General features: G+C 43.1%; 2 protein-coding genes and 1 long non-coding RNA gene across 3 annotated transcripts in view; 2 read left to right on the top strand and 1 right to left on the bottom strand.

Annotated features, from left to right (window-relative positions):
• The window catches only part of LOC123733384 (uncharacterized), a 325585-nt gene that overhangs the window by 112887 nt on the left and 194851 nt on the right, over positions 1–17847 (top strand). The gene's annotated exons all lie outside the window — the stretch shown is intronic.
• On the bottom strand, positions 277–6573 carry LOC145876376 (uncharacterized). The gene is made up of 2 exons (XM_082972157.1): positions 6057–6573; positions 277–1997 (listed from the first exon to the last, which is right to left on the bottom strand). The coding sequence occupies exons 1-2, from the start codon at positions 6373–6375 to the stop codon at positions 433–435; spliced, it is 1884 nt and encodes a 627-aa protein (XP_082828283.1). The 5' UTR covers positions 6376–6573; the 3' UTR covers positions 277–432.
• On the top strand, positions 13936–16260 carry LOC123732106 (uncharacterized). The gene has a single exon (XM_082972156.1). The coding sequence runs from the start codon at positions 14270–14272 to the stop codon at positions 16229–16231; it is 1962 nt and encodes a 653-aa protein (XP_082828282.1). The 5' UTR covers positions 13936–14269; the 3' UTR covers positions 16232–16260.

Below are 17847 nucleotides of genomic sequence, written 5' to 3' on the forward strand. Positions count from 1 at the left end.
ACTCATCGATATCATGTTGAAATCAATTATGCAAGAGGAGGGACATGAGGTTGCACATCCTGTTAAAACGAACAGCTGAAAAACCACATGGAATCTGGGAATAATGTGTACATCCCTGGTCAGAGGACAACTTGTAGAAAACAGCTCGCTACATTTTGAAGTGTTGCATTTTGATTCCAGTGCGTAACCAACATGGTAAGTGTAACACAACTCTTTTTTTGTTAGTCACTTTTTATTAAATCTCATAAATAGTAACTCTTCCATTTCAGAGCCTGGATTTTCCCCCTGAGGCTAATATCCATATCATGTTGAAATCAATAGAACAGGGGACAAACGTTTAGGGTTCTACATTGTGACATCATTAAAATACTCCTTCTACAATGTTTAAACATTCTACATTGTGAGATTATATCATTGATATCATGAAACAACTCATTCATGTATTTTCTGATGTTTGATCAGATGTCTTTTACCGGAGAATCTCTTGTCACACTGATCACAGCTAAAAGGTTTCTCTCCTGTGTGTGTTCTCTGGTGTCGAGTCAGACAGCCAGATGTAGTAAAACTCTTCCCACATTGACCACAGCTATAAGGTTTCTCTCCTGCGTGTCTTCTCTGGTGTCGAGTCAGAGAGCAGGATGCAGCAAAACTCTTCCCACATTGATCACAGCTGAAAGGTTTCTCTCCTGTGTGTATTCTCTGGTGTAGAGTCAGAGAGAAAGATGAAGTAAAACTCTTCCCACATTGAGTACAGCTAAAAGGTTTCTCTCCTGTGTGGGTTCTCTGATGAATTTTAATGCCTGACGAAGAGGTGAATCTCTTCCCACAGTCAGAGCAGCAGTGAGATCTCTTCCCTGTGGATCTCTGCAGGTGTTTCTTGAGGTGTTTTGATCTGGAGAGACAGCCAGATGTAGTAAAATTCTTCCCACATTGACCACAGCTATAAGGTTTCTCTCCTGTGTGTCTTCTCTGGTGTCGAGTCAGAGAGCCAGATGTAGTAAAACTCTTCCCACATTGATCACAACTATAAGGTTTCTCTCCTGTGTGTGTTCTTTGGTGTAGAGTAAGATAGCCAGATGTAGTAAAACTCTTCCCACATTGACCACAGCTATAAGGTTTCTCTCCTGTGTGTCTTCTCTGGTGTCGAGTCAGAGAGCCAAATGTAGTAAAACTCTTCCCACATTGACCACAACTATAAGGTTTATCTCCTGTGTGTGTTCTCTGGTGTAGAGTCAGAGAGCCAGATGCAGCAAAACTCTTCCCACATTGATCACAGCTATATTGTTTCTCTTCTGTGTGTGTTCTCTGGTGTAATATCAGGCTGTCTGGCCGAGTAAAACTCTTCCCACATTGATTACAGCTATAGGGTTTCTCTCCTGTGTGTACTCGCTGGTGTCTAGTCAGATGGCAAGATGAAATATAAGTCTTCCCACATTGATCACAGCTATAAGATTTCTCTCCTGTGTGTGTTCTCTGGTGTACAGTCAGGTCACTAGATGAAATAAAACTTTTCACACATTGATTACAACTAAAAGATTTCTCTCCTGTGTGTATCCTCTGGTGTGATAACAGGTTGCTTGACTGAGTAAAACTCTTCCCACATTCAGTACAGCTGTACGGTTTCTCTCCTGTGTGTATTCTCTGGTGTAGAGTCAGAGAGAAAGATGTAGTAAAACTCTTCCCACATTGATCACAGCTGTAAGGTTTCTCTCCAGTGTGAATTCTCAGGTGTACTTTTAGTGCTTTTAATCTTAAGTAACTCTTCCCACAATCAAAACAGTGGTGAGATTTCGCTCCTGTGTGTGTTCGCTGGTGTATTTTAAGTTCTGATGAAGATTTGCAATGTTTTCCACAGTCAGAGCAGCAGATAGATTTCTTCCCTGTGGGTCTCTGCTGGTGTTTCTTGAGGTGATAGAATCTGGACAGACTCTTCTCTGACTCGTTAGCATCATGATGTTGAGGCTCCCCAGAGGATCCATGATAGTCACGTCTCTCTCCTGTGTGAACAAGTCAGACAGATAGTTAAAGGCTCACAACAGCAGAAATCCACTGAAAAAGGTGATGCCAACAGCGTAGCCATGATACTGTACAACAATTGATGTCTGTAATGAATGTTAAAATTACTTGACAATTGTCTTAAGACAGTCAAGTGAGCAACAATAGTCATATTTAGTCTTGTTTTCACATTAGTAGTAACTAGAAATAAGTAAAAGGTGTTGAACTCCTAAGCAGTGTGCCAGGCGACTTTTGTTCTCAAATATAGGCACCTTTCTGTGTTTCCTAATATTGCGACAAGGGCGATGCGCACACAATTTGATTGCAGAAACACCTCCCTGCTAATGCAGAAACTGCTAGTTATGTATGTAGTATATCTGCCTGGAGCAAAAATGGTGAGCAAGTGGCCTAAGCTGTGCCATTAGAGATTCTGGGTTCGAGTCCAAGCTCTGAGGCCCATGGGCTAGGTGGCACCAAATCGTCCCACCTACGTAACAGCCAGTTGAATCCTGTGGCGCGATTTTCAAATACCTTAGAAATGCTATTACTTCAATTTCTCAAACATATGACTATTTTACAGCATTTTAAAGACAAGACTCTTGTTAATCTAACCACACTGTCCGATTTCAAAAAGTCTTTACAACGAAAGCAAAACATTAGATTATGTCAGCAGAGTACCCAGCCAGAAATAATCAGACACCCATTTTTCAAGCTAGCATATAATGTCACAAAAACCCAGAAGACAGCTAAATGCAGCACTAACCTTTGATGATCTTCATCAGATGACACACCTAGGACATTATGTTATACAATACATGCATGTTTTGTTCAATCAAGTTCATATATATATCAAAAAACAGCTTTTTACATTAGCATGTGACGTTCAGAACTAGCATACCCCCCGCAAACTTCCGGGGAATTTACTAACAATTTACTAAATTACTCACGATAAACGTTCACAAAAAGCATAACAATTATTTTAAGAATTATAGATACAGAACTCCTCTATGCACTCGATATGTCCGATTTTAAAATAGCTTTTTGGTGAAAGCACATTTTGCAATATTCTAAGTACATAGCCCAGCCATCACGGGCTAGCTATTTAGACACCCGGCAAGTTTAGCCTTCACCAAAATCAGATTTACTATAAGAAAAATGTTATTACCTTTCCTGTTCTTCATCAGAATGCACTCCCAGGACTTCTACTTCAATAACAAATGTAGGTTTGGTCCCAAATAATCCATCGTTATATCCAAACAGCGGCGTTTTGTTTGTGCGTTCTAGACACTATCCGAAATGGTAAATACGGGTCGTGCGCATGGCGCATTTCGTGACAAAAAAATTCTAAATATTTCATTACCGTACTTCGAAGCATGTCAACCGCTGTTTAAAATCAATTTTTATGCAATTTATCTCGTAAAAAAGCGATAATATTCCGACCGGGAATCTACGTTTCGGTAAATAGAGGGAAAAACAGAAAGACGGGGGAGGCCAGTGCACGAGCCTAAGCCCTTTGTCCTCTGATAGACCACTTAGCAAAAGCGCTCGTGTGTTTCAGCCAGGGCTTTGAATTACGTCATTCAGGTTTTTCCCGGGCTCTGAGAGCCCATTGGAGCCGTGGGAAGTGTCACGTTACCGCAGAGTTGTTTTGGGAAGAGATGTCAAAGAAAGCCAATAAATGGTCAGACAGGCCACTTCCTGTAAAGGAATCTCACAGGTTTTGGCCTGCCATATGAGTTCTGTTATACTCACAGACACCATTCAAACAGTTTTAGAAACTTTAGGGTGTTTTATATCCATATATAATAAGTATATGCATATTCTAGTTACTGGGTAGGATTAGTAACCAGATTAAATCGGGTAAGTTTTTTATCCGGCCGTTTAAATACTGCCCCCTAGCCCTAACAGGTTAAATCCACACCTCGCTGGAAGCCCCGCATTCCACAGGTGATGAGCGTGAGACTTGGATATATTCCTTAAATGATTTAATCCTTAAATGTAATACCTCACTTCACCGACCCAGGAAGTAGAGGAGCCAAACAGGTGTTGTAACTCGTTCATAACTGGCAAGCAGATCGGTAGAAATGGTAAGATAAATTGGCACTTCAAACGGAAATGGAAAAAGTTTGCCTATTTTACCGGAAACTCCAGGAGCATTACGTCAGAATTAACGAAGGCCAGCAGCAGGTGGGGAATTGGTTATTTTCTTCTGGTTATATTGACCTCTGGATTCCTCAAGTCATTTGTGTGTGTTAATTATTTAATCAAACGCTTGAAGCATCAGTTCAATTCAAGTTCTGCACATACAGTTGATTTTATTAAACACATGGGGAGTGTCTATATGAACAAATACACGTCATAACATTTCAACCAATCAATTGGTAGAAAGAAAATACTATTTTTTTTTAAATCTGCCCTAGGACATACAACATACATGCATTCAGACCCCTTCACCTTTTTACATATTTTTATTATGAAATAGATTTTTTTTTCAATTATCAATTTTCAGACAATACCTCATAAAGACATCACAATACCCCATAAAAGTGAGAAAAAAAGTTTAGAAATGCTTGTATATATATATATATATATATATCTAGGTCATGCCAGTAGGCTACAGTAGGTTGTATCTCTCTAGGTCATGCCAGTAGGTTACAGTAGGTTGTAACTCTCTAGGTCATGCCAGTAGGTTACAGTAGGTTGTAACTCCCTAGGTCATGCCAGTAGGTTGTATCTCTCTAGGTCATGCCAGTAGGTTACAGTAGGTTGTATCTCTCTAGGTCATGCCAGTAGGTTACAGTAGGTTGTAACTCTCTAGGTCATGCCAGTAGGTTACAGTAGGTTGTATCTCTCTAGGTCATGCCAGTAGGTTACAGTAGGTTGTATCTCTCTAGGTCATGCCAGTAGGTTACAGTAGGTTGTAACTCTCTAGGTCATGCCAGTAGGTTACAGTAGGTTGTATCTCTCTAGGTCATGCCAGTAGGCTACAGTAGGTTGTAACTCTCTAGGTCATTCCAGTAGGTTACAGTAGGTTGTATCTCTCTAGGTCATGCCAGTAGGCTACAGTAGGTTGTAACTCTCTAGGTCATGCCAGTAGGTTACAGTAGGTTGTAACTCTCTAGGTCATGCCAGTAGGTTACAGTAGGTTGTAACACTCTAGGTCATGCCAGTAGGTAGTATCTCTCTAGGTCATGGCAGTAGGTTACAGTAGGTTGTAACTCTCTAGGTCATGCCAGTAGGTAGTATCTCTCTAGGTCATGCCAGTAGGTTACAGTAGGTTGTATCTCTCTAGGTCATGCCAGTAGGTTGTACCTCTCTAGGTCATGCCAGTAGGTTACAGTTGGTTGTATCCAAGTGGAAACAATTATCAACCCAATGTGGAAAGTGTTGAATTTGGTCAACAACAAAATGAATGGCTTATTTGCTACGTGAGGTTTACTTGCTCTAACAGAAGTTTCGTAGTGATTAAGTTGTTACGTGGACACGTGACATACCGACAACTTTGATAAAAACACTATAGGAGTTGTCTTCAGATCGCTATGCATATTCATGCTAGTAGCTTAGCATCTCTCTCCATTGAATACAGGCGGTTGACGACAACAACCCTCATAGAATATAAACAATAGATTACAATAATAAGATGTATCCACCAATCCAAAGAAAAGATAAACGGGAGCTAGAAGACCCGCAGTGCAGCTTTGTGGACAACGACTCCCCTTGTTAGGACGGAGAGACATCTTGTCAGTATATCCATAATCTTTGGTGTAGCCAACCCAACTCTCACATGGCTCTCATGGGGGGAACGGTGTGTAGTAAAACATCACTACATTAAAATCACTACATGCCGTGGCCCCCAGTCTGCGGTCAGCAGATAGACCCTCCTCAAATATATATGTTAAGTCACTTTTTGGAAACGGAACGGAGAAAACAAGGGGTAGCTTGTCTCTACGTCGTCTGATTCTAGACATATCAGTCATCATCCCAGGGCCCTCCGTTGAAGAGGTATTGACGAGCCAACTCCGAATATCCAAAGTTAAAAACGAATTGAAGGCGGTACTTACTGGTGTTAATCAGATCTCCCGTCTCCTCCTCTTCATCTTTCAATGTGACAGTAATCTCTCCTTCCTTCTTCACTCCAAAAACAGCATCATCCTCTTCTTCCTCTTGTTTAACTGAAACGTCTCTCTCTTCATCTTTCACTGTAACAGCCTCACCCTCTACTTCTTGTTTTACTGTAACATCCTCCTCTTCCTTCTCCTCTTTCACGACAATGTTCAGCCCCAGAGCTTCTTTCTCCGTCCAGCAGACCTCCTCTTCTTTAACAGGAGGGGAGTAGTTTAGGGAGCTCATGGTCGGGGATGTTAGATAGCTAGCTATCATTAGCGACTAGGCTAATGCTAACTTAACCAGTCAGCTACTATAGCTGACTAATAAAAAATAACGTAATATTACATTAAATAGGTTAACAAGTAGATACGACAGAAGTGTGTCTAAAACACAGTAGCTAATATAGACCGAAAGCGTCTAAATAGCTTGAATCTTTCGGCTATGTTGGCTAGCAAGCTACCGAGGTGGTTGACGAGCTGTTTATGAAGAACCGTCCACTAGATTATACGTCACGCTGCAGCATCGCCTGAAAGACGCACATCGCCGTCTGCTGACTGGAGGGAAACGCAGTTGAGGATCAGATTTTATTTTCAGACAAAGATTATTTTACATGGATTTAATTAAATAATACTATTGAGACATACAAAGACAGAATGTGGTGATTGATTAGTGCGAATAAAAAATGTTTACCACAGCATATTTATGGAACCGTCTTAAAACTGCAACGCAAACAATTGCCTGTAAATGAAAAATATCAATACCTTCTCAACTACGTTGCATAGAGATCAAAATAAATTTGACACTGTAAAGAGACCTCTTCTCTCGAATACAATTAGTTACATTTTTTTTTCTTCTATAAAATCTACAAAATGTAAAATAAATCACTTTACACAAAAAATACTTTAAAAAACATCAATATCTTATAAGACTTTACGTCAACATGATTCTGTTTTTATGTAGTTTTGATTTTGGACCTTTTAAGACTTTTTCTGGAAGATGTTTTCTAATATCCCTTTTCCCATGTTTACCCAGAAATCAAAGCCTTCACTGGTTGAAAAATGAATCTAGAGTTACATTTACCAAAAATATAGACTCTTAGATTTCATTTGACACCAAATTACACATGCTCCTATGAACATCACGTTGGTGCTCCTGGGTCCTTTTACATGATGGAAATGCCCTACTGTAACTCTAGAGATACAATCTATCCCCAACTAGTAATAAAGTGGTCGGGCTGGTTTGCCACTGGCCTCTCCAGCTTCAGGCTGAATCACACCCATGATGAGAGGAGGTTTACTGGAGACACAGGGAGAAACTACAGTCTGAATCACACCCATGATGAGAGGAGGTTTACTGGACACACAGGGAGAAACTACAGTCTGAATCACACCCATGATGAGAGGAGGTTTACTGGACACAGGGAGAAACTACAGTCTGAATTACACCCACGATGAGAGGAGGTTTACTGGACACACAGGGAGAAACTACAGTCTGAATCACACCCATGATGAGAGGAGGTTTACTGGACACACAGGGAGAAACTACAGTCTGAATCACACCCATGATGAGAGGAGGTTTACTGGAGACACAGGGAGAAACTACAGTCTGAATCACACCCATGATGAGAGGAGGTTTACTGGACACAGGGAGAAACTACAGTCTGAATTACACCCACGATGAGAGGAGGTTTACTGGACACACAGGGAGAAACTACAGTCTGAATCACACCCATGATGAGAGGAGGTTTACTGGAGACACAGGGAGAAACTAGTCTGAATCACACCCATGATGAGAGGAGGTTTACTGGACACAGGGAGAAACTTCAGTCTGAATCACACCCATGATGAGAGGAGGTTTACTGGAGACACAGGGAGAAACTACAGTCTGAATCACACCCATGATGAGAGGAGGTTTACTGGAGACACAGGGAGAAACTACAGTCTGAATCACACCCATGATGAGAGGAGGTTTACTGGACACACAGGGAGAAACTACAGTCTGAATCACACCCATGATGAGAGGAGGTTTACTGGAGACACAGGGAGAAACTACAGTCTGAATCACACCCATGATGAGAGGAGGTTTACTGGAGACACAGGGAGAAACTACAGTCTGAATCACACCCATGATGAGAGGAGGTTTACTGGAGACACAGGGAGAAACTACAGTCTGAATCACACCCATGATGAGAGGAGGTTTACTGGAGACACAGGGAGAAACTACAGTCTGAATCACACCCATGATGAGAGGAGGTTTACTGGACACACAGGGAGAAACTACAGTCTGAATCACACCCATGATGAGAGGAGGTTTACTGGAGACACAGAGAGAAACTACAGTCTGAATCACACCCATGATGAGACTACCTTTAAGGCTTAAAGGTTTGGTTAATGTTAGGGTTAAGGTTAAGGTTAGGGTCAGTTTTAGGTTTCAGGTTTTGGCCAGACGGGCTGTCAATGGGATGTTGGTCTGAAAAGTCCATTTAGTATCTCCCTTCTCAAACCTGTCCTCCCCCTAACCAGTTCATATCATGTATTCCACCACCAGCACACCTGATTCACTAATCAGAGGTTTGGATGATTAGTTGACCAGCGGTACAAAGTGGACTGGATCTAGGTGAACTATGTGGAGGGTCTTCCAGGGACAGTACAGTACAGACTGAGAAGATAACAACAGTGTAGTTTACTCAACTCATTCACACTATCATGATTATTGTTTAGAGAGAAGATCAGCACAAGGGCATAAAGTGTAAGATATAGCAAGAGAGGACAATATGGTGCAAGGTAGCCAAAGTGGAATCAAAAGTCATAGGCCTAATCATCAATCAAATATGAAATATGAAACCAAAATATAATCTACATATAAAGACAACATGTCATCTACATGTGTTATAGAATAGCTCCCTGCTCACATCCCAGGTCATGTTTGGACTGGAACGTGACAACTCAACAGGCTATGCGCATCTCCCCAATAGCCTACAGACAACTTTCCTGAGTGCAATGTGATTAATGTGACAGATATGTACAGTATAATAAGCATAGTGAAGAAGGTAAAGATCCCACCTCGGACGCACAGCAGAGACATCGCTGCTGAGATTTCCCCTGGAGCAAGAGTCCCTCAACAATTTAAAAACACTCATTGCGTTTCAATGAATGTACTCCCCAAACGCTTGTTGCATCGTAAACTATCCTCCCTCCCTTGGGACATTCAGCGGATGGATGATGCGCCGCTGCAATTTACTTGGATGAGAGGTTGGACGAACGCTCCTCCAGCTCACGATACGCAATGGTGGAGAACTACAGTGTGGTGATGTGTCGTTCACGAACGAACGGCTCTTTTTGAACGGATCGTTTTGTTGAACGTCGGGAACCGAAATGCATCGGTGAAAGATCCATTCATCTGGCTCTCTGATTTGCATACTGCTACTACTGCTTGTTGAGCTCAGATCAACGTTTTTCTGCAGATAAATTACAACATCATTGTCTAAAGGGGGTGAATCCTCACTGCAGAAACAATACATAGTGGGGAGAGCGGGTCAATCTGGTCCACGAGGATTTATTTCATGCTTAAAAACGAGTTCTTCAATTGTTGACGCGCATTTCAGAATCGGACTTCATGTTAGCCTACCTTTTGGCTTTTACATTGAATATTTGGTGCCCAAGAGTTGTGATTGTATGTTTGTTTGTACAGTTATGGCTGTCCTGTTATTATTTTGTGTACTCACTAAACACCCACATTTGTATTTGTGTGGGAAATGTTTGTAGGCTATGGTTGCTGTTTGTATTTCTTTGAACTTTAGGTCCATACAAAGAGAAATCACACAACATAGACTACCAAATAACCTTAGGCAAAAATACGCGAAATAAAAGTCAAGTGAAAATGGTTATAAATGTCTTTATCAATTATGAGTAGCTCAACAATATCGACTTTTGGACACTGATGCGCAGGAGAAGCTCTAGCTGTCAATCAAGCAGGCGCGGTGAACCGATTATGACGCTCAAGCGTTTCAAATGACGCAACAATACAGCTCCAGACCAGAGAAAGTTAATGCCAAAGATATTATTCGGTTCCACACTAAAACTGCGCTTTGACACGTGTGATTTGAGGTGAGTCAAATATTTACACAAGTTTACAATACATGAACCAACCGCTAGCCTACTTAGCCTATAATTCTGTCATGGTAAGATAACACATGTGAAGGTGAACGTTAATGTATTTGAAATATTTTTTCTTTCTGACATTATAAAATACAATTATATCTTGGTTTTTTTCTGTTGCTATCAATCAGTCCATCTATATCTACTCTTCTGTCTGTCTGTCTTGCTGACTTATCTGTCTGTCTGTCGGACTATCTGTCTGTCTGTGTACTGTCTAGCCAGCATATGCCAGAAAGGTTCTTTCACACAGGCTCATATTCACAAAGTCTCATAGAAGGAGTGCTGATCAATAATCAATTTAGTCTTTTAAATCAAACTGAATACGTTTTGATGAACAGGGGGGGGGGATCTGATCCAAGATCAGCACTCCTACCCTGAAACACTTTGTGAACACAATCCAGGTGTACTGTGATTATGAAGTTGTGATGAGGTATTATTATATTAGTTGTGCTGATGCATGATGGGTTGTAGGCTAGAGCTTGAGTACTGTAGTGTGTAGACTATTTCTGAATTCACTGACCTGGTGAGTAAATGTTGTGTACAATGGCCCCATCTAGTGACAGAAACATAGAAACACACATTGTTGCTGAACGAAGGCATCTCTTTATTTTCCAGAAATAAAACTTGTAGACCTTTACTACAGTCTCTGAGGAGATGGACACCTCTTCTTGTTCTGGACAATCTCCGTCTCCTACTGGGACTGTCTTCTTACCCCCTCCTATCATGTGGAACAGTCTGTAAGTCATTCATCACATAACCTAGCTCTGGTCCAGGGCATTATGTGCGGCTTGCTGAAGGAAGGCTCAGTGTCTGCAAGCTGTACGTAACGCCCTGGACCAGAGCTACACATTACCCACCTCTGGCCATCATGGACAGTCAACTCATTACATTCACGTACTGTAAGTCACAGTTGTGTTAGTTGTGTTATTAAAGACAGTTTAATTGAGCAGAGGTTTAATTATTATTTTAACGCTGTAATAAATTGTCTGAGTTCACTTCCTAAATAATGTGTGGACATTCCTTTGCTCCCAGCTACAAGCAGGCAGAGATGGAGGTTCAGTTCCTGAGAGAAGAGAAGAAGACCTGTACAAAGAAGGAAGCCCACATGCTTGAGTTGAGAGGGAAGGATCGAACGATCCGAAATCAGAAGAAGGAGATGGACAGACTTCAAGTCTGCCTCTGGGAGGAGGAAAAGAAGAAGAGGAATGGTGGAATGGAGAAGGACAAGATCATTGAACATCTACAGTCTGAGACAGACCATCTCAGATCCCTTTTAAAAGAGGAAAGGAGGAGAAGAAGAGTAGAAAGGGGTCTAATGAATGAGTGGAAGGCTGAGATCCTGAGACTGAGGGAGTCAGAGAGCCAGAGAGAGGCATAGAGCCAGTGGGAGGCAGAGAGACAGAGGGAGGCAGAGAGCCAGAGGGAGTCAGAGAGACAGAGAGAAGCAGAGAGACAGAGAGACAGAGGGAGGCAGAGAGATGCAGAGAGACAGATGGAGGCAGAGAGCCAGAGGGAGGCAGAGAGCCAGAGAGAAGCAGAGAGACAGAGGGAGGCATAGAGACAGAGGGAGGCAGAGAGACAGAGGGAGGCAGAGAGCCAGAGAGAAGCAGAGAGACAGAGAGAAGCAGAGAGACAGAGGGAGGCAGAGAGCCAGTGGGAGGCAGAGAGACAGAGGGAGTCAGAGAGCCAGAGAGAAGCAGAGAGACAGATGCAGGCAGTGAGCCAGAGAGAAGCAGAGAGACAGAGAGAAGCAGAGAGACAGAGAGAAGCAGAGAGGCAGAGAGAAGCAGAGAGACAGAGAGACAGAGGGAGGCAGAGAGCCAGAGAGAAGCAGAGAGACAGAGAGAAGCAGAGAGGCAGAGAGAAGCAGAGAGGCAGAGAGCCAGAGAGAAGCAGAGAGCCAGAGAGAAGCAGAGAGCCAGAGAGAAGCAGAGAGACAGAGAGAGGCAGAGAGGCAGAGAGAGGCAGAGAGACAGAGGGAGGCAGAGAGACAGAGGGAGGCAGAGAGCCAGAGGGAGGCAGAGAGACAGAGAGAAGCAGAGAGACAGATGGAGGCAGAGAGACAGAGGGAGGCAGAGAGACAGAGAGAAGCAGAGAGACAGAGAGAAGCAGAGAGACAGAGGGAGGCAGAGAGACAGAGAGAAGCAGAGAGACAGAGAGAAGCAGAGAGACAGAGGGAGGCAGAGAGACAGAGAGAAGCAGAGAGACAGAGAGAAGCAGAGAGGCAGAGAGACAGAGGGAAGCAGAGAGACAGAGAGAAGCAGAGAGACAGAGAGAAGCAGAGAGACAGAGAGAAGCAGAGAGACAGAGAGAAGCAGAGAGACAGAGGGAAGCAGAGAGACAGAGGGAGGCAGAGAGACAGAGAGAAGCAGAGAGACAGAGAGAAGCAGAGAGACAGAGGGAGGCAGAGAGAGTCACAGAAGCGATGGAGAACCAGAGAAAAATGCAGGAGATCAAGAGAGTCAAACATCTGCTGGAGCTACTGATGGTGGATCTACAACTGGCCCACGTAAGACATGTCATTGTTATTATTAAATGGCCGTGTATATTCACCCAGCTGAAAATGAATGATGGTGGACAGCGGTACACTAACCCAATGTTAACCTTTATGCCTTTCCTTAACGTTAACCCTTACCTTGACCTCACTGAAACTATACCTAACCTTTACCTTAACCCAACCCTAGGTCCTGAACCTAACCTTCATTTATCTCAACCCCTATGCCTTTCTTCTGCCGGTTGAATATCCACTTCCTTATTAACATCATTACTGTTGTTGTTGTTGATAACTGTATGTGTGCAGGTTGTAAATAATTGCATTAGTGAAACATCATTTGTAGGAGTAATTTCTACAAGCATAAACATCAGAGGCAACATTGTTATAACATCACACAAATTGCAACAGGAATTTCTCAAACCCCTAACTGAATGGGCAAGCTAGTTGTGTGTTTGTATTTGTCCATAAAATGTCTCATAATTCTTTCAAACATGTCAATACATTAATTGACAATGAATTGTCCAGATGAATTGATCAAAATAACCCTGCTATTGATGTTGTCCAGTGTTTGATTCAATTACCTAGGTCTAGGTTGTATTTCTATGTATCATTCTCTGCAAATCCTTTGAAAGTATGTCTTGGTCATAGATTATCACTAATTTCACCTTTTAAAATGAAGCAAGAGATAGAGAGATTGAGGCTATGGCAGAAAGTCATGGAGGATCAGCGACCAAGACTGGCCTGGAACAACAAACCTATTGAGACAGAAAGAGAGAGGGAAAGAGAGAGAGAAAGGGAGATGGAAAGGGAGAGAAAAGCAGAATTGGAAAGACAAGAAATGAAGAAGAAAGTGAAACAGGCAGAAGAAACGATAAAAGCGTTAGAACGAGAGATTGAGAGATTGAAAGAGATGGAAAAGGAAATCATACTTGAAAGAGAAAGAGACATGTGTATTGCAGAGAATGAGAAAGTCAAACTGGTTAACGGAAAGGTAAAAGAGTTAGAGAGAGAGGTTGAGAGACTGAAAGAAGATATGACAACAAAAGAGATTCAATACAAAATCAAATTTGAAAGAGCGAAAGAAGCATATAGAAGACAGAATGAGAGAGTGAAACAGGTTAACCAAAATGTGCTAGTGTTAGACAGAGAGGTTGTGAGAATGAAAGAAGAGATTAGATTGAAACACGAGACTGAACCAGAGAGAACATTTGATAGAGAGAGAGAAAATGATTGGAGACGAAGAGAAGAGGAGATGAAAAATAGAGTGGAGAGAGAGATGGAGATGGAGACAGCCCTCATCAATGACAAAAAGACGTCTGAATTGGAGGAAGTCTTCAAGAAAATCAAGGTACAGCTGCTAGAATTAGAAAATATGGAAACAGACAAAAAAGAGACAAAAAAATATGGAAAGCAAACAAGAGAGACAGAGAGAGATTGAAAGAGTGAATGAAGAAGAAAGATGTAAACAGAAGCAAATAGAGATGGAAGAGGAAGAAAGAGAGAGGGAGAAAGAGAGATGGGAGAGAAAGAGAGACGACAACAACAAGAGGAGAGAAAGAGAAAGTTTGAGAGAGATCAAGAAGAAGAAGATATATGGAAACAGAAGCAAATTGACATGGAGAAGGAGGGAAGAGAGAAGAAGAAGATACAGAGAAAGATAGAAGAGATACACAGACGACAACAACAAGAGGAGAGACAGAAACAAATGGAGAAAGAGAAAGAAAGGGAGAAAGACAATGAGAATCAGGGAGAGATAGAATTAAAAGATCAGCAACAGAAAGAGATGGAGAAAGAAAATATGATTATGAGAGATAGGGAGGAAGCAGGAAGAAGAAATGAGGGGCAGAATGAACTGGAGATAGAACAGGAGAGAGAGATGGAAGAAAAGCAGGAAGTGATTATTAAGAAAGCAGAGGAAGACTACATGGAAAGAGAAGATAGAGGAAAGGAAGTAAGCATGAAGAAAGATGTAGTAGTTCATGTTAAAGCTAAAGCACGGGAAGTCTTCAATAGACGTAAAGAGAGGAGGTTAGAAGTGTTGAAGGGGGAACGAGAACACATAGAAAGAGGACAACAAATCAGGAGGGACAAGGAGGAAAGACGGCTGGAGATGGAAAGAAAACAGGAGAGGGCAAGACAACAAGAGGAGCAGGATAAAAAACGACAGATTGGAATTGCCAGACAGAAAGAAATGTTCAGACTAAGAGAGGAGGAGAGGCAGAGAGAGGAAAAGAGAGAGGAGGAGAGGCAGAGAGAGGAAAAGAGAGAGGAGGAGAGGCAGAGAGAGGAAAAGAGAGAGGAGGAGAGGCAGAGAGAGGAAAAGAGAGAGGAGGAGAGGCAGAGAGAGGAAAAGAGAGAGGAGGAGAGGCAGAGAGAGGAAAAGAGAGAGGAGGAGAGGCAGAGAGAGGAAAAGAGAGAGGAGGAGAGGCAGAGAGAGGAAAAGAGAGAGGAGGAGAGGCAGAGAGAGGAAAAGAGAGAGGAGGAGAGGCAGAGAGAGGAAAAGAGAGAGGAGGAGAGGCAGAGAGAGGAAAAGAGAGAGGAGGAGAGGCAGAGAGAGGAAAAGAGAGAGGAGGAGAGGCAGAGAGAGGAAAAGAGAGAGGAGGAGAGGCAGAGAGAGGAAAAGAGAGAGGAGGAGAGGCAGAGAGAGGAAAAGAGAGAGGAGGAGAGGCAGAGAGAGGAAAAGAGAGAGGAGGAGAGGCAGAGAGAGGAAAAGAGAGAGGAGGAGAGGCAGAGAGAGGAAAAGAGAGAGGAGGAGAGGCAGAGAGAGGAAAAGAGAGAGGAGGAGAGGCAGAGAGAGGAAAAGAGAGAGGAGGAGAGGCAGAGAGAGGAAAAGAGAGAGGAGGAGAGAAAGAGAGAGGAAAAGAGAGAGGAGGAGAGGCAGAGAGAGGAAAAGAGAGAGGAGGAGAGGCAGAGAGAGGAAAAGAGAGAGGAGGAGAGAAAGAGAGAGGAAAAGAGAGAGGAGGAGAGGCAGAGAGAGGAAAAGAGAGAGGAGGAGAGGCAGAGAGAGGAAAAGAGAGAGGAGGAGAGGCAGAGAGAGGAAAAGAGAGAGGAGGAGAGGCAGAGAGAGGAAAAGAGAGAGGAGGAGAGGCAGAGAGAGGAAAAGAAAGAGGAGGAGAGGCAGAGAGAGGAAAAGAGAGAGGAGGAGAGGCAGAGAGAGGAAAAGAGAGAGGAGGAGAGGCAGAGAGAGGAAAAGAGAGAGGAGGAGAGGCAGAGAGCCATTGAAGGCCATTTAGCTTTAATCAGAGAGAGAGAGAACATCATAAAGGCAAACATAAGAGAGGAGATGTCAGAAGAGGAAAGAAGAGAGATCCCTGGGAATTACAAGATGGGTGAGACAGAGAACAGTGAAGAGGAGGAGGAGAAGGAAGATGACAAGGAGGACATTCTCCCACCTGATAAAAGTATCCGAAGGAGAGCTGTGGACTGGGTGAATAAGAAGTGGGAGAAGAGGAACCTCAAAAAGATCGAGAGAACGTAGCAGAGAGAGGCCGAGGAGGGCTATAAGATCGTCCACCTAGGTAAGACCTGTTTTACCTCTGCTTATGACATCATCCTCTTTAGTCTCCTCTACACACATAAGTTCCACACCAGTCATCATGTTGCATCATTGTTTCAATATAAAACTACTGTCCAAAGAATATGTTAGCTGACATGGCTAATTGAGTGACTGACTGACATAACAAGAAAAATACTGCTGATGTAACAACCACGTTTTTAAATGATACCTTATGTCATCTACTAGTCTAACTCTCAAGACTAAGTAGAGACCCAGAAAGAGTTCCTAAAAAACACACACAAAAAAGGGTTATGGGGGGGTCGGGGGTCCCCTAGTTGCCATGGAGCCCTAAGCTATCACATAGGCCCTGGCACTATACAAGGAATAGGTGCCATTTGGGGCTCATGTTCAACTTAGGGTCAGGTCAATTCGGGATGGGAATTATTGCACTTTATTGACAAATTCCATGCCTTGCTCAATTGAAAAGATTAAAGAATCATTGAGCTCCAACTGTGTTTTCTATTCTTAATTCCCTGTGTCCATTACATTTTAGTTGATACCAGATCCACTAAGTTGAATGTGAACTCTACTTCTTCTCCCCTCCCAGCCTTCCCTGGACACCCAAGGGTAATATCCACCATGACCCGGGCAGAGAGAGAGAGGGAGAAGAGGAAGGAGCTGCTGAAGGATAAGGAGAGAAGGAAGAAGTTGGAGGATTTCAATAAGCAGTGGAGAGAGCAGTCCCTGCTTAAAAAAAGGACTCATCAGAATCTGAAGGAGGAGAGGGAGAGGATGATGGAAAAGTACCTGGAGCAGATGAATCTGGAGGCTGATGCTCAAATCAACACCCGGTGTCCAACCACCCAACACAGCCACGATTCCAACCACGGTCAGGCATTACCGGGATGGGCCACAGGCCAACAAGTAAGCCAAGAGCCTGTAGGATCTGTAGATGGCCAGCAGGAGGGGCCAAGGAGGCAGCAGGCATGGGCAGAGAACCAGGAGGGGAGTTCGGAGAACCAGCAGGAGTGGCCAGAGAACCAGCAGGAGTGGCCAGAGAGCCAGCAGGGGGAGCCAGAGAACCAGGAGGGGAGTTCAGAGAACCAACAGGGGGTGCCAGAGAGCCAGGAGGGGAGTTCAGAGAACCAACAGGGGGAGCCAGAGAGCCAGCAGGGGGAGCCAGAGAACCAGCAGCTAGAAGCACCAGAAGAGGCTGAAACTTCAGAGCCAACCTCCAAGAACAAGAAAAGGCCAGGCATCTGGAAGAGAATTAAGATGAGGTAAATAATGTTTAAACATGTATTCATGTTACACTGTTTATATATATGTTGTCACTTTAAAAGTGACATTATCCAAATGTGAGGGTTTAGTGTACATGCAACACACATGTAAATATATAGATACTTACCTGTCTCTGTGATGTCTTACAGCATTCCTGACGTGCTGTCTGCCTAGAGCTGGAACTCGATGAAGCCACAGTTCCACTGAGGTTACATTGGTAATTAAAAGTGTCACCCAATAATTCCTCCTCCTCTTTAAGTCATCAAGCCACATTTCCTCCACAAAACATGATATTCTCCTCAAGCCAGAAAGTATCC

This window comes from Salmo salar, unplaced genomic scaffold, assembly GCF_965601325.2.
Source record: "Salmo salar unplaced genomic scaffold, fSalSal1 ptg000587l, whole genome shotgun sequence".
NCBI lineage: Eukaryota > Metazoa > Chordata > Actinopteri > Salmoniformes > Salmonidae > Salmo > Salmo salar.